General features: G+C 38.8%; 1 protein-coding gene across 13 annotated transcripts in view; it reads left to right on the plus strand.

The window, feature by feature from the left end:
• The window catches only part of USP54 (ubiquitin specific peptidase 54), a 115828-nt gene that overhangs the window by 45247 nt on the left and 53481 nt on the right, over positions 1-17100 (plus strand). For 6 of the 13 annotated variants that reach the window (XM_075025789.1, XM_075025796.1, XM_075025799.1 and 3 more), the window contains exons 2-3: positions 5907-6772; positions 9492-9584. In XM_075025789.1, coding sequence (XP_074881890.1) covers positions 6626-6772; positions 9492-9584 — 240 coding nt within the window. In that variant the 5' untranslated portion in view covers positions 5907-6625. Of the gene's footprint in view, positions 1-4958; positions 5027-5906; positions 6773-9491; positions 9585-17100 lie in introns of those variants that run through there. The other 7 variants (XM_075025800.1, XM_075025801.1, XM_075025788.1 and 4 more) reach the window with 2 other exon arrangements.

Consider the following 17100-nt stretch of genomic DNA (forward strand, 5'->3'; position numbering starts at 1 on the left):
TGCACAGTTAACAGGATCATATAGTGGGTTTGTTTTTGTTTTTCATGGGTTATTTGTTGTTTTGAAAAGTTGATATAAGAACATATTCTTTCTTCATAAAAAAAACTTGTTCAGTTTTCTCCCTCCAGTCACTGTAGAAGCAGTAAGCTGCCTACTAGTTCAGAAATGCCAATGTTGCCACTTCAAGGAGCTGTCTTCCCAACAGGCAATTTGGCCTCTCAGTATCCTGCCTACAGTTTCTTCTGGTGGTTGGTAGGCTGTATAAATACAGTGGTAGTGACTGAAATTACTGCAGTTTTAGTCAAGGATGTGTGTTATCCCAGTTTACTCACTGTTCTGTCTAGTCCCTTCAGTTTTGGTTTCCATTATCTTGAGATGGTCTCTCAGAAATGGCCTTCATTGTGTCTTCTGGGAAACCCATAGTGTTTGTCACAGGCTTGCTGTATGCTAACTGTCTATAGAAGTACGTCTGTGGATTTGGGGAAACTTTTGTTTTTAATCTTTACTCCAAGGTCCTTTTTATGGTCTTTACTAGCAACTTTTAGCCTAACACTTGGATAATTACTTTTGCATCAGGTAAATGGAAACATTTCCCTGGTGCCTGAAAGACCATTTATCATAACATTATGCAAACTCTGAGTATCTTTTCTAACATGGTTCTGGAGAGTTAGCCTAAGGTCTCAACTCACAGCTTTGTCATAACTTTGCAACACTCACAGACTAGGAACTGTGCAATAGCAGAATGAAAAATAAGGAAGACCAGTATGAGTCTGTTGTGGACATCAGTGGTGCTGTCAGCTCCTGCTCCCACCCAGTAGGCACAAGCAGCACAGAGCCGGGTAATTAAGTCGTTCCTTTAAGAGGAGGACTGACAAATGGGTGTAAGCTTGACAGCAAGAGCATCACAGGCTTTTTTTCCCCTTCTTTCTCCCAGCATAGCAATCAAGACTGAGAAAATGCATGCATGAAGCAGAAAGTTTTAGCATTTTTTTTTTCCCCTGTATTGTTACATTTGCACTATCAAAAAATTCTTGGAGATGGATGGAAATAATTGTACCTTTTTGTAGTTGTACGGTATTGTCTAGGTACACAAAGAAATCTGTCCAGTATTTCTGGCTAGCTAAGAATCTCAAAAAGAGGAGACATCCTCAAGAGGAGGAAGTCATCCCCTTTTTGGTTGTGTGGCAGCTGACTTTTGTCAGGGATGTTTACCTTTAAGATCACTGTCCTGTTCACTCTTCTTTATCCAGCCTCATGGTTATTCGGTAATGGGAGCTCTTTCTGTCCCTCTATTTTATTTCATCACCTTCAAGATTGAATTGAGACTGACTTGCAAAGCTGGCTATCCTTTGGGATGTCTAAACTGTAAATGGAGGTCTTAATATTGATAGCTCTGCAATTAAATATAACTTAATCCATGCAGAAATTAGCAAATACTTTCATCATTTCAGCTACATGGAGAAAGTATGTTCTCAAGCCTCTAGTTGTGAAAACTTTTCCCCTCTAGCTGAGAACAGCCATGGGATCAGTCAAGGTGATCCCTACTGTGCTTCCTCACTGAAAGAGCCACCCTGCCAGGAGTTGTCTGGGTGAAAACTTTCACCAAAATCCATTGTCTTGGGCAATTCTTTCTTTCTTTTTTGTTATGAAATAACAAATGTTATTTAAATAAGGAATATAAAAGCCATTTTTCATCTGTTTTAGGCTTTCAAATGTGGTATGTGAAAGGACAGTTTGCCCTCAAGGCCATTAATCTACTCCCTACCACCAGAAAAGGTGGTAGGATCTTGGGGGTGGGGTTCTCTTTTTCTAATAACATACACATTCACACATTGAAGCATTTACTTTGTTCTGTGTTTTGAAAGTTTCTTCAGAAGCAGAAGTAATGAAAAATAAATTCTGGACCTCTGCTCTTATTTTAACAGTGTGATAAATACTTAATTGCTGGTTTCAGCCATACCTAGTGCTAAATGGAAGCATCTCCTTTCCTAAATGGGTTGTTTTAATTCAGCCATGTGCCTGGAGTGGTTCTTCAAGCAATAGCCTAAAATGTTTGGAGAGACATGAGACTGCAGTAAGAGGGGAGTGTTATAATTTTTTTCCCCTTAAAATGAACAGTGAAAGTGGGACCTTACCAAAGAACAAAGGATGCAACTTGATGTTATGTTTCTGTGTGATTGATTTAGGAAGTGAATATGAGAATGAACAGGAACTTGAACTCTTCTGTGGTACAGGTCTTGTAGAGCACTGTGCTTTGCTGTCCCATGGACAGACTCGGGTTTCTTCAGGCCAGAAGACCGTGCTGAACCATGGACAGTTTTGCTCTGGGGTTGCATTGGTGGAGATGCCATGAGAATGGTGCCCTCTTGCCCTTCTCTTGTCTGTTGAGCCTGTCTCTGCAGGTGGGAGGCCTCCTTACTTCTCGAAGAAAGCTGTTGCCAAACAGCATGAATTCAAGTGAAGATCTAGAATGTTGGATTTCCTTTTTTATTATATACTCTTTATATATTTTTATATAATATTTACTCTTTATTATAACATTTGTATAACATTATATAAGGCTGTGCAACTTTTCAGGGATGTAGTTAGCTTTTTCAATCACGCTAGCTGGATGAATTTTGTGCCTTATTCCAGTGAAGAGTGTTCTTAATATGATAAACAAAATTCAAGTACCTTAAAAGTTTTTAGGTTTTCTGCTTCAGTTCCTTGTGTCTCTAAGATAATGTTTTGAGTAATGAACCAAGAGCATCATTTATGCTTTTGCATCTGGCACTCCTATTTTGGTCATGTTTCTGTATTAGTAAGTTTTGCAGCAATGAGAATCGTGTCTCTTCTGTAAGAACAGTTTTCTCAGGTCTGGTAATACCTTTCTCTTTTACTTCAGACTCAGTTTTCTGGAGTCAAGCCAAGATGCCACTGGGACATACGGTAGCTACAGCTTTTGATTCTGTCATTTGGGGGAGGGTTTTGGGGTTTTGGTGGGGTTTTTTCATTATTTTTTTGTTTGTGTGTGGTGTTTTGGTTTTTTAATGGCAAGAGTTATGTGGAGCTGCAGTTGTCAACTCACATTAAAATTCTACAAAAGTCTGGGAAAACTCCATTGGCAATTCAATTGTAGGGGTTTTCCTTGTACTATTAAAAAGTTGTTGGTTTGTATGTGTTCTTAATAGGGGAGCAGTCTTTATCAAAAACTTCCTTAACCAGAAACAATATATGAAAATGTTTACTTCTCACTTAACTATGTAATTCTCTGAAGCTTGTGGCATATATCATCAAACTGTTATTGTGATTTCATTTCAGAAAGTAAATTTTGTTTTTTCTTTACTTCTGTGGTTGGGACCGCTTACAAGCTAACACAGTATCTGGGAGAGGTAGCATGTTTGGAGAACACCTACACCTGCTGACAGGCTTGCACAGCATAGCCTTCCACTTCCCTGACAGAGCACTGCTGTTTTCTTAGCAATTGTATGTTGCATGTTTAAAGTATGGGAGAGTTAGCTTTTTTTTTCCTACTGATGGTTCATCAGTGGGGTGAAAACAAAACAGGGTATTTTAATAATGATGGTTGGTTTTTACAGAAATTCTTTTTTCCTGCTTGCTTTTTGTTACCCTTTTTATGGTAGAGCAGAAGCGAAGCGGGTCCGTAAATAATCCACACGAGTAGTGTCTCACATACATACATTTCAGTTTAATTAGGGTTTGTCCTGGTTTCAGCTGAGATAGAGTTAAACCATGACAGGGTTCCATTTTGTAGCTATTATATAACCTTGGTAAGTTTTTAGAGGTTGGCAGTGTGAAGCTGCTGTTTATCTCCAGAGATCTGGTTTTGTCATAACTGGGTGGTTACCAGTTTAAGTGTTTTCTGCTTGTTCTTAGCTCAATAAAGGCCATATAGCCAAATGAACAAACTGAACTTGTTCCTGTGAGCAATCATAGCAAATGTGGTAAGAAGTCAGTTCTGCTAAACCTGTACAAATGCAGTGCAGGTAGTAAGCTTGCACGGTTACTGCGAGAGTCCTGGCCAGCTTGCAGTAGTCTTGCTGCAATGACAGGCGAACTACAAAGCCTTTAATCTGATTCTGGTTCCAAGGCAATAAAAATCAATAGAAAAAATGTATTCACTTTGTCATAACTGAGACAGCTTGGCTTAAACAGTACTTATAGTTTCATAGCCCATTTTTAGAGTAGAATCTTGGTTTGAACTTGAAGTCCACTGAAGAGGTGCTGCTCACGGCTGTACATCTTGGGCATATATTGGATTGTATTCGCCATCTTTTTTGTAGGTGCTATGGAAAGACGATGGAGTGCTTGGCTCAGGAGTTTTTGTGAGTTGCACAGAGCCTGCTTGCCTCAGCTCATTCCACGCAGCATTCTGCTCTGTCTCTGTGGTGCAGGCTTAGCCACTGCACCTATTGCAAGTGGTGCTGGTTTACAGAGATCCTTACACTGTTGCTTGAAACTGAATTACCTCATACAGTATGGCTGGCTCATGGTTCATTAAGGAACTGAGCAAAGAAAGGGGGCTGAGGCTGAATTTGCTTTGAAATGAATCCTGTATACATTCAGTGCTCAGGAATGTTGTGCGACAGGCATGGTAATGGTCCATGTCTGCAGGCTTGCAAGCACGTCTGAAAATCTTGCATGGCACAGTGGCAACCAAGAAGAATATTCATCTGTATATAGATATTTGCCTGCCTTACAGCAGTGCTGAGACTTCATTAATATTTGTAGAATAAGTACAAACAAAATATTACTAGAAGGGAACAGGTTAGGCTGCTGTAACACATTCACAGATGTTGAGGAAGTTCTTTCTGTGTTTTGACAGGAGGTGAAGAATTTATAATTGTGTGGAAGGCGGAAAATGTGCCTTCACAGATACCCAGGATATCTTTGTAAGGACTTACTCTCTTAGTTAATTTTTGCTGGTGCGCAAACTCTTTGTGTGTCTATTTTGTAGTGATTTCATGCTGCAATTACTACTTCAGTACATGTGGAATAGTCATCGTGCTTATACCAGCCATAATAGGTATGTTTAATTGTTATTATTTGTATCAAAAATAGGATAATCCTAAATGTCATTGGGAATGTCCCTGAAAAATATTATGCAATTGTCTGTAAAATAAATATAGGTGGGCTACACTTGCGAGAACTTTAAAAAAATGTTTTGCCATGAATCTTGTAGTTCCTGTTTCTAGGAATTTCTTAGGTCAAATTCTTTTCTACATTTCCTGTGGATGAGGGGAAAAAGCGAACTTGTGGTGGGAAGAGCAGTTTCTATTGAATTATTCTTCTGGCTTCTTCAGAAGCATCAGTGTCTTTTGGAAGACACTGTATATCCCATGTACCTAAATTAAGTAACATTTTATAGAGATACGCATAGTTCTCATTAAGAAAATTTGGAGTCTGTTTTGTTCTGGAGAGAGCTGTGGGCTGCTGAGTCAGGGGAAAGCCTTGTGCCTTTGTCTTCTTGGCCTTCCAACTTCAGTGCAAAAATCCCAGTTCTAGGGTGGACAACGTGCTAGCCTGTATTCACAGAATCACAAGTCCTTGTACTACTGTTTGAATGACTAAGAGATCTTAAAGAAATTTAGCACTTCAAGATTGTAAATGATACGTATGAAAACTGCCATGGAATTCACATTAATGTTCTGTTTTATTTTTTTAATCTAACTTCCTTCTTAACCCTTCCGACATACTCCATCCCTCTTGCTCTTACTTTTCTTGGAATTCTCTGTTGTTTTCCATGTTATTTTATTTTTTGGGTGGAGGAAGGTTTATGTTTTTTGCTTAGTCTCAGAAGATTCAGTGTATTGTGGGAGGTGAGGCAACACTGGTCTTGGCAGAACACCACAAAACCAAGAGAGTAATTAAATGACGCAAGCCTTTGATTATTTTTCTCTCTCAAGCTTTCTGGTACGGCTGGGCATTCCGATTGCAAAAGGAGGATCAGGAGAAGAAACTTCTAAAGATTGAATGCAGAATTAGAAGAACTGTATTGGAGACTTCTTGCTACTTTAAAGCTCTTCGTTTTCAAGTCCTGGAGTTGCTTCTTTTTCTCCTGTGAGGATAATGTCTTTTTCATCACCCAAGATAGATGTAACTGAAAGGGAGCTGCCAAGGTTTTATTTTGGTTTTGGTTTCTCTGTTCCCTTACTAATAATTGGATTTTTCCCATCTTCTGCAGGAGGATTATAAAAGGATTAGAGAAGCTGGGGTTTTTGGGGTGTGGGAGGTAGCTGTTGGGTTTTTTTCCCCTCTTGATTCTGGGACCTCCTTGATTTGCCATTTGTTCCCTGAAGTCACTGCCTGTTTGGAAAAGGGAGAAGCAGCATAACAGATGAACTTGCATGACCATGGATTCCCTCCCTTCACAAACTGTGTATGTGGCTGCTTGTAAAAGAGGTTTTTGCATACATAAACATCAAATGAAGAACAGCATCCTGGGCTGGATTTAAAAGCAGCAAACTGCTTGTGTCCTGATGAAAGGATAAATTCTGTTTAAAATTTAAAGAAGATTGAATGTTGTTCCAGTTTTGAATTTTGGAGAAAGAAAGAAAGGAAGGGTCTGATGAAATCAAATACTCTGCCAGCCTAAACCTGCATATTCTGCAGCTGAAGCTGGAAGATGTCTTGGAAAAGAAATTACTTTTCTGTGGGTCGGGGGAATGTACAGGGCATGTTTACTCCACGAAATACAACCTCAATAGCACCCAGTAAAGGTCTCAGCAATGAACCAGGGCAGAACAGTTGCTTCCTGAATAGTGCGCTACAGGTAAGAGCACAGAATAAAAAGTGTTTCTGTCTTTGTTCTCTGTCTGTTGCAGTATTTTCTTAGGCTCAATGGTGCAGCAAGTATAGCTAGGCTTGACTACATAATTGGTTGTGGTCCTAGATAGAATAAAGTTACATCTGGACATGCAGATTAGTTGAGTTATAGAACAGCTTTTTTTAATTTTCAGGTTTTCCTGGTGAAATCAACAGCATTCACATAGTCATCACTTAGTGTACTTGAATCTCTTGTTTGTGTAAACTTGTAATATGTCAACCAAATCTGAAAATATATGTAGTAAAATTATTTTAAAATAATAGAATATTGCATATCTTGCAATATGTCTACTTCTTAAAAGTAAATTTAACTTTTTTGTTGAACCAGTCAAGTTCAAGGTTTGATAATACCTATACCAGATCATTTTATGTAGTCCAGTTTTCATTCTAACTGCTGATCTGTAGCTTAGTTTAGATGATTGAGTCTTTTACCTTTCAATTTAGAAGAAAAACCTTTTCCTGTGTCAAAATTTAGTGGAGTGGTATGGCTGCTATAGTGGTATTGTCGCCATTTAGATGTTTTGAAGGTCTGACATTTGGGATTCAGTCCTTCTGGCTGCAGGGTTTAAAACCCTTTCTTCACATCAGTTTCCATCCCTTCATGTGATTTGTCTGTGTAGCACAGACAGTGTCACTGTGTATTGGTTTTTTTTCTGTGGGCACTATTAGGTTCTTGACTAACTTCAGCCTTCAAGATACCCCTCTGATGCAAATAATACAAATAGAAACACCAGTGACCCTCAATAGGCTTAATATGCCATGAAATACAGGACTAGGTACAAGGAGAACTTAAAATAAGAAAAGTGGAATTTCCAGTGATGTACTGCATTAATCGCTTCTGTTAAGTTGTAAGGTGTAATCACCAGCTGCTTCCTAATACTGAATTGTTGAACCTAGGTCAGAACTAAGTAGAGCCTAATACCAGCTGCATGCTATGCATGAAGGTGAAAGTGTAAGACCTGGCCTTTAGTGTTGTACATAAACCATTTTCTTCTAAAGCTCAAGAGAGATAGGATACCAAAAATATTTACAGTTAAAGCTGAAGTTAAAAAAAAAAAAAAAAAAAGGCAAGATGGTAATCATTTCATAAAATATATACTTCTGGGTTTTTTATCTTAATTTTTTAACATTCAGTGTTAGTCTGAGAGGCTTTTGAACGTTTGTTGCTCCTTGCTCTTAAGTATTTCCGGAAACATTTAAGATAAATTCCAAAGGCAATTACATAAAAAAAATTGGATTCGTTCCTAAATGTATTATTTTTTTGTCGTTTTGTGAAGCCTGCAGTAGTTCTTCAGGAATGTTGTGTGTAATCAGATGGTTCCAAGGCTTACATTGCCTCCCAGGCCCTTAAGTATAGGGAGAGTTTGAGTATAAACATAGCCATGACAATTCTGAAGTTTTGGGTAACTTTACAGATTAAATATACAATAAATGTCTTTTTAAATATAATTTTAGGTAATGTTTGTGTACTATGGTTCAGTTAACAAATTGTTCCAGCTGGAAACACTTCTTCGAACCAGCACAACATTTTTCAGAGTGCTAGATTTTTTCTAGCCAGTTGCTCTGGACAAACTCATAAGAAATAAGTTTGGTTCCGATGTTTATGCTAATGAAGCATTTAGCCAGTCAGATGCCAGCCTGGACCTTGCCACTCTGCAGAACCTGGCAGGACACAATTTAGGTCAGGGCTTCTTTCAGTGCAAGCTTCTGCCTCCTGAAAGGCTGGTGGCTCTGAGGCTTAGAAGAAAGTCCAGTTATTGTTAGTTGAAGGTGAAATAGCCAGCATGCACCACATTTATGTATAAAGAGCCGACTGTGAAACACCTCAGAGATTGGTATTGTTGCTATTTTACAGATACAAATTTAGATAATTGCCCAAGTTTGCACAGATTCAGTGGTAAAAATTAAGAATAAAACTTGGTGCTATTACAGCAAATGTTGCCTCTTGCTATTGTTAGCAGAACATATAATAGCCTGCTTGCTTTTATATGCTGTGACCATACCTGGTCACATACCTGGTGTTACCACCATACCTGTCCTGAGAGAAAAGTATAGCTGCCCACACAGGTTAGGGTTAGAAATCTGCCAGTAATCATGGCATGCAAATACACTTACTAATGATAATATTGGGCATAACGGCTTTTAGTAATTTATGGTTTTGACTTGCAAGAGCTTGTTAATGCATATGCTGTTGGCGCTCCATTTTTCCAGCGTTTGGGCTTTCTGCTCAGAAGGCTGCCTAGGAGGTGGAAGGATGGGCGAGTTTCGGCCCCAGCAGTCGGTGGGGTGTCCTTGGCAGCTCTGCCCAGCCTCATGGCGTGGTTGCACAACGGCCGGCTGTGGTGCCAGCTCAGGGGAGCAGTCAGGGCAAGTGCCGCTTCAGTTGGCCATGTGGACAAAGAAGCGAGTTTTTTAATGTAAAAGCACATGGCAAGAAATTCAGAGGGATGTCCTACTGTAAATTAATGTATGTGAATGCTACAGCTGAGGAGCAAAGATGAAAATGTCAACTTGCAGTTAGATAAAAGGCATCCCAATTTAAGTGATGTTCACTGACATTAATGTACTTCTGGAATTATTTAGCATGTGCAATTTTAATCAGAGCTTTATGCAGTATTTTATTTCATATATTCATAAAATTGGCTGTGTCCCTTTCTGTATTTCAGGTTCTCTGGCACCTGGACATTTTTCGCCGCAGTTTCCGGCAAATCACAACGCACAAATGTATGGGTGATTCTTGCATCTTCTGTGCTCTTAAGGTAAAAGTTGGAAATCAATTAAAAACAATTTTTTAAAAAATTGAACAGAAATATTTCCATACTTGATTAATATGTGTAATCTAACTTGCATCTGGAAATTTGTGAGAGCAAAGGTACATCTCATAAATACTGGCCCAAGACACTCATAGTACTGTTTTTAAAATATGTGCAAGCCAATGAATTGTGAAAATACTGTAGGTAAAGTTTCAGATACAAGGACTCTTATCAATGGAGTGCAGATCATTGTGAGCCCTCATGTTGTTTCAAAGGTTAGTTCAGTCAGTGAAACATCAGTTTGTTTTGTTTTTTCTAATTCATCATTTGGTTTATAAATACCATACTGTATACAGTTAGTATGCTCTTCAGAAGTTACCTTTCCTACAGAGCTACTTTAAATGTCAACATGGAGAAGGCCATTTAGCTTTAAGCCTTTCTCTTCAAAACTGTTGATTATGTAAGACTAAAAGGTATTTTCTGCTGTAAGGATTGATGTCTGCATTAAATGGCTCAGGTCTTTGTGGTCTCTGTTTTAAAAAAAATCAGTTCTGTTTGTAGATGCAGATACAATAACTGGCTGTCATGGATGCTGCCTGGACGTTAAGATCTAGATGCTAGCTCTGGTTCTGAGTACTGTTATGTAACTGAGTAAATTGTGCAATCCTACATCTCCATTTGTCTCTACCCATTAATTTTTAGTGCTTCTGGTTTTTGTGCCCTCTTTTCTAAATTTTGCTACTTCAAGCCCACGGCTCCCTCTAACTTTGTGGGAGAAGTGGATGTGATGCAAACATGATTAAAATTACAGCTTTAATCTTCCTGAGCAGTGATTTTTTTTTTTTTTCTTTCTGAAATTTATGGGGCAGAGACATTTTCTTTAATCACAAATGAGTTGTAAAATCCAACTAAATATATAAATTCATTGTGGGAAAATTTATTGTGTCATTAATTCTGTGTGCAGTAATGAAAAGGACAGACAGTATGTCTTACAAATATGGCAAAATAGAGAGTGCAAGGTTTAAATTAAGATAATCTGAAGCTCACAGGCAATATTTATAGTCTAACAGCCGTCTTGCTATTGTGAAGTGACTTTAGAGGTGCTCTGGTAGAGACAGGCTTGAAATGAGTTATCTAGTGAGTTTTTGGACTGTTGTTGAGGCGTTTTCCCTTGCAAAAGAACAGCAAAGGGGAGACTAAGGCATGAAAGAAGATAAGTAATTTTCTTCTGAAGGGAAATTTGTCTCAAGACATATCTGTTGGAATGATAAGACAGGATGGTATTTACAGCAGTATCATCAGAAGAGGATGTAACAGTGGGTTAGGAGCAAGATAGCACATTCGAAGTGAGAAATACAGCTATCCAGACAAAGAAAAGATGGAGGAGTATTAAATATATCCCCTTCCTTATAAGAAAGTGGCAAGACTTAGGTGTGATCTGGTTTGGGTTCATTAAGTTCAGTGGGATAAATAATTTGAAGCTAATTCTTGGATCATGCCCTTGAGTATTGCCAAGTGATTGTTGGCATTCTTTGGTAGCTGAGATGAGAACAGAAAGAAGAGGATTTAGGAAATTATCATGAATGTAAGCTTTTGCTGTTTCGGTGTTTAACCTAACAGCAAGATAAGACAAGGAAATACCAGGAGATGAGACAGGTTCTGCCATTTGAATGAAAGTGGACTGGACTCTGAGGCAGAGTTGAGAGGTTTTAGTATAAAGATATGTCCTGGTTTCAGCTGGGATAGAGTTAACTGTCTTCCTAGTAGCTGGTACAGTGCTATGTTTTGAGTTCAGTATGTGAAGAATGTTGATAAAACTGATGTTTTCAGTTGTTGCTCAGTAGTGTTTAGACTATAGTCAAGGATTTTTCAGCTTCTCATGCCCAGCCAGGGCACCTGACCCAAACTGGCCAACGGTGTATTCCATACCATGTGATGTCCCATCCAGTATAGGAACTGGGAAGTGGGGGCAGGGAATCGCCGCTTGGGGACTAGCTGGGTGTCGGTTGACAGGTGGTGAGCAATTGCCCTGCACATCATTTGTACATTTCAATCCTTTTATTACTACTGTTGTAATTTTATTAGTGTTGTTATTATCATTATTAGTTTCTTCTTTTCTGTTCTATCAGACCATTCTTATCTCAACCCACGAGTTCTACTTGTTTTCCTGATTTTCTCCCCCATCCCACTGGATGGGGGGGAGTGAGTGAGCGGCTGCGTGGTGCTTAGTTGCTGGCTGGGGTTAAACCATGACAAGATAATAGTTAAGTCTTCTTCTGAATAAGAGTACTGAAAAAGAGGGGGGGAGGGGAAATGATGCTATAGGAAAAAGGAGAGGATGAACCTTTGTGGAACTGTTATTGAAAGATGAACTCTGGCCAAAGATACCCCTGGATTAGCAGTACCAGTATGAGAGGGGAAAGCACTACAGTAAGACTGGAAGATGACTGGATATCTGGAATATATGTATTAAAAGCAGACATTGGGTTGAAGAGTCTTTAGTTTTGTTGATAAAATCCTTGCTTTTGATGTCTTGCTGAAGTGTGCAGTATGCTATTATAAACTTGGAAGTGACAAGTAGAGTGGCAGAATTCACAAATTGTATGCCTGCAGCCATATGCTTATTTTTTAAATTAAGCAGCTTTTAAAAAAAATTGCTGCGCTTTCTTCTTGCTCCCAGATATCTGTAAGGATTTTTTTGGTTTGTTTCCTATCTGAAGTTCTTACCAATGCCATGCTTAGCCAGAAGCTGTTACAACCCTTAGTTTCCAACAAAGCTATAACGTTGCACCAAATCTTCTAGTACTTTTGTACATTTTAGAAAACTTGCATCTGGTTGTGTGCAGAATTCCTATAGCTCACAAAACTCAATGTACAAAGAAAAACTCTGAAGAAATGTGTGAACAAGTGAAAAATTATCTGGACAAGTATTTCTGAATATGGGCAGTAACCAATACTTGACAAAGTAAATAAATTAATTCCAACTGTCTTTAATCCAAACCAAAATGTTAGTGTTTTCTCTCTACAGTTTGTTCTTCATGGGAAATTTCAGTGTGTTCTGCCCAAGCCTATTCCAGAACCTTCAGAAAGTTTACTGACATCTATTATAAAACTATACAAGAGAAAAAAATATGTAGAAATCTGTCTGTTAGAAGTTATAGAACTGCTTTACTCCTGGTTCCTTTATGTGGATAAAGCAATTCACGTTTTTATGTTTTTCTCAGGGTGAAATCATGACAAGTTTCAACCTTTATTAACTTGTGTAAAAATGTTGATGTGTGTACATAAATGTTTGAAAAATTTCCACCATTTTTATGTTGTTATCAAGTCAAATAATATTATAAAGATGAGTAATAAAGGATGTCACTTAACTCTTAAGTGAAGTTGGGGATGCAAACCTCCCCTCACCCCCGAAAAAAACCCAAACACCAGAAACATAGGTTGTCTTGCTTGCATGCAACTGAACAGTAGGGATACTAAATGATAAAGTTATCCACAAGGGATAGGCCCAAACAGTGGAGATGGTCATATTCATCTTCATAAACTCCTTAAGCAGGCAGTAGGGGGGGGGGGGGGAAAAAGGCTGTTTAAAGTATTTACTTGTTCTCTGCTGCCCTCTGGATCAGTGTTCTCAAACTGCTCTTTTTTTTTTTTTTTTTTTTTCCCCCCCCCCTCCTATGAAAGTCTGACTGTCTGGCACATACTGTGTGTAAACTTGTATAAGCCAAATGGGATAATGTGCTTAATATTAATCTACTACTGCAAGCATCACCAAGAACATTTTGTGTCCCAGTGTAGCAGGTTCATCCCTTCCCTTCCATGCTCATCATTCCCTGCCCCAGCCCTCCTATCTGCTCTGGAAGTCTTTAACTGTTATCCTGCCAGGGTAATGCCAGCTTAGCCTCCAGGTCTTTGACATCTTCTTTCTCTTGAATCTTGCCTTAGGCTTTGCTAAGATGAGGGAGAAGATATGGCTGGATCCGGTGGGAACACAAGAATTTGGAGCTCTATACCATGCGAAAATCTCCCATTAGGGTCTGGGGAGAGGTAATTAGCCTTGCATGCTGTCAGGTGGATCTGCCCGAAATACCTGTCCAGACCAAGCAAGGTGGAGGCAGGACATGTTTACTCTTCTCCAAAGCATGCTGGCATGTTCAGATTCCAGCCTGGCCTGGGAAAGGGGCAATACTTGGAGGGAAGAGTCTACGTTGTGTGTCCCCCTCCACTCCAGGTTCCCTTCACAGGATACCTAATACCTCCTGTGTTGCGCAGAGAGGGTTCACCCTCTTCCCCTACTTCGAACAGTTGCTCTAAAGGTGACATTCTCTTCCCATTTACTTTAGAGGAAGATAGTCTTCACTAAGCTAAATTTAGCCTTTGAATAACACCAAAGAAGTTGTATTTTTTCCACACTTTCTTGGCTTGCTGCCTGCAACTGTTTCTAGGGATTCTGATGTCATGCACAGTATTTACTGTAAATGCTCAGCTAGGTCTATAAATATTATTTGTAATTTTAAATTACTTATTATAAAATGAGGGATCACAGGACAGTAATGTCATACCTGATACCAAATCACTTTTTTTTTTTGTACCACATTGAAGACATCCATTGCACAAATCTTGGAAGTGATTTTAAAACTTGCCATGCTACCTGGCTATGTTTATGTGGCTACAAAATGAACCTTGAAATCATTCCAGACATACATTCATTGGTTATTTTGAAGGAACCTTGCATCAACAGCTATAAAAAGACAAGAGCGCTGCAGACTCTGTGCTGGAATCCCAAACACTGTTCCTCAAGATGTGGCATTATTTAAGTGTTTTTTTCAGTACACAAGCTGGCCTTACCATGATGTGGTTTGCCTGCTGTAACACTGGAACAGCTTTTTGATTTATTATTAATGTTGAAGTCTACTGTGTTCTGTTTTATTTTCTTTTTTCTAGAGCATGACTTTGCTTTCATGTTTGTTTATCACAGCTGGAAGAGGGCAGGAAGGGGGAAATCCGTCCACTGTACTGAGCATGCCACAGAGAGTTTGTTCTCCTTCCAGGGATTGTGCTGGGATCTCCATAGTGCCAGGATATAGGACAGAGTGTTTTTTGTAGTTCGCAAAGAAGAATGCTCTGTTGATTGATAAATTCCAGTAGGGCTGGTCTTTTCTGTAATTTAGTCATGTGCAACAAAAGCAGGAAGAATGTGAATTTTCTGTGTAGAAATGATGCTGTTTTCTAAGGTGAAAACTGAGAACGATAGGGTATTAGAGTGCTTTAAAGGAGTGGAATGGCTATAGTTTGTGGTTTTGATTAGCCACTTGATTGAAATGGAGGGATTTGTTATGAAAGGTTCATTATATGGTTGAGACAGTAATAAGTTGGTTGCAAAGATTTCATCCTCTTGTTTTGTGCTTTTTTCCAAATTATGAAGGTATTTCAGGGTAAAACAGTAGTAAAAATGTATAAAATAATTACTTTTATTGTTTAAACTTTTTTTTTCAGTTGACATTTGCAGTTAACTGTCTGACAAATAAACTAGCAGCAAGTACAGTTTCCTGAGCTAATAAACTGGTAATTGAAACTTTCAAGTAATGACTGCCTCTTTTGATCTTGATCAAGCAGTTAATGAATTGTCACCTAGTTGATGTGGACACTCTGTGATTTGGGTTTCTTTTCCTGACACCCTCCTAACCAAAACTCTTGGAAAGTATATTTTTATTTGATTTTGGTAGTAGCCAGGGGTGCCTGACCATACAGTCCATATAGGGGACCTTATGCTAATGTTTAGGGCACAGTGCAAGTGAAAATGAAAGAAAGGAATAATGGAAATCTAAGTTGATTGTTATCGGACTTGGAGGTTTGGAAAGAGATCCAAAGACACAAAACCAATTAGAGTTAGAATTATTTGCACCCTTGAAGGTAAATGTAAAAGGAGGAAATGTGGGGATGAAATATGAGCTAGTGGAAATAGTGTGGGTGGAGGCTGATGTGGCTGGATGGGAGAAAAGTGATTTTAGCAGCCAGAATTTTTATTGAAATAGGCTGTTGTACTGAGTAAGAGGCTGCATCAGGAGAAGAGCGTGACGTTCTGGATGAGAGATTACATACTGTAGACAAGAAAAAAAAAGTCCAGGGAATGGAATGGAGTAAGAAGGGCATGCTATTGGAATGGAGAGAAAGTTAAAAAAAACAAACCAAAACAAAAACCTGTCACAACTGACTGACAGCAAGAATAATATTGATATGTTGAGCAGCGAGAGAAGGATGAGCACTGGCTGTGTTAATATTTGTAGCTTTTGCTAAAAGGCAGAAACTATTAATGTAGGGAATACTAAAGCATTTGGGAGGGAACATGTTATGTTCTGTGAAAGAAATACCATACCACTAGAGCTGCAGCAATCCCCATCCAGAAGGAACTTCTGTACAATGCTGGAAGAGAATAATTACTTCTTAGAAAGCTGCCAAGGACAGAACTCAAATTTACAGTGTGTGTACACTGAACTGATTCTGTAGGTGTTGCCTGTTGTCTTCAGTCATCGGTTTACTCTTACGCCAGCCTGCTTGTACATGCTTGATTAAAAAGTCACATGTGCATGTGTATCAAGTCTAGGATTTGTTTCATCAGTGTGGTTAGATACACATTGCAGATGTCAGTTTACCCCAAATAAATTGAATACTTCTTTCTAGGGAGCAAATGGATTCCAGACACTGTTAGAGATAATTTGGAGCAGATTTTATAAACTATGGGGGGATTCACAGATATTTCAGCTTCAAAATCTTTAAAATTTAAAAGAATTCTAAAATGTCAATCCCATGAATTATCTCAAAGAATAATTGTTAACTTTATTCTCTAACCAAATGAAGAACAACTCATTTTATGATTGTGCATGTGAATTTTAGCATTTTGTAATACAAAGGCAGGTGTTTTAACTTCAATAGTTCTACGATAAAGGTTCCTTGCCTCAAATCTTAGGTCATTTTCCTTTGAAGCTTTAGAAAGTTTACGTTGATCCCCACATTTTCCAAGGTGAAGGACATAATTTTGGGAGACCGCCAATTCTGCAAGTCTGTGTTCTGACGTATGTCAGAAGCCCAGACCTGTAGCATAAAGGACACGAAGCTTCCAGTTACAAAACTAGGAAAAAGCCTTCTGAATGGTTATAAGTCAAGTGAGGCCTTACAGTAGATTGCCTGGGATGGTTAAGGAATTTCCAAAATTGGATGCCTCTGAGAGCAAGCTGTTGAAAGGTCAACTGTGTAATTGTAGTTGATCTTGTCTTAGTACTTGGAGGAGGACTAGATGCAACTAGATGGACTTTGGTAATTTATTCCTCTTAAGGAACACTTGTCCTTCCTAATTCTGCTGTCTCTGCTACTCTTTACAGGCCTTTGATGATTTGTAGGAAAGGGGATATGGAGTGAGATGGACTTCTTTTTTATATAGGCCTTAGGAATGCAGTGTAACCAGAATGCATACTTCCTATCTGAAAAATCCCTTGCTCATGCTGTTCTCTGTCTTGGCTCATAG

Source organism: Buteo buteo, chromosome 4, assembly GCF_964188355.1.
Source record: "Buteo buteo chromosome 4, bButBut1.hap1.1, whole genome shotgun sequence".
NCBI classification, from domain to species: Eukaryota; Metazoa; Chordata; class Aves; order Accipitriformes; family Accipitridae; genus Buteo; species Buteo buteo.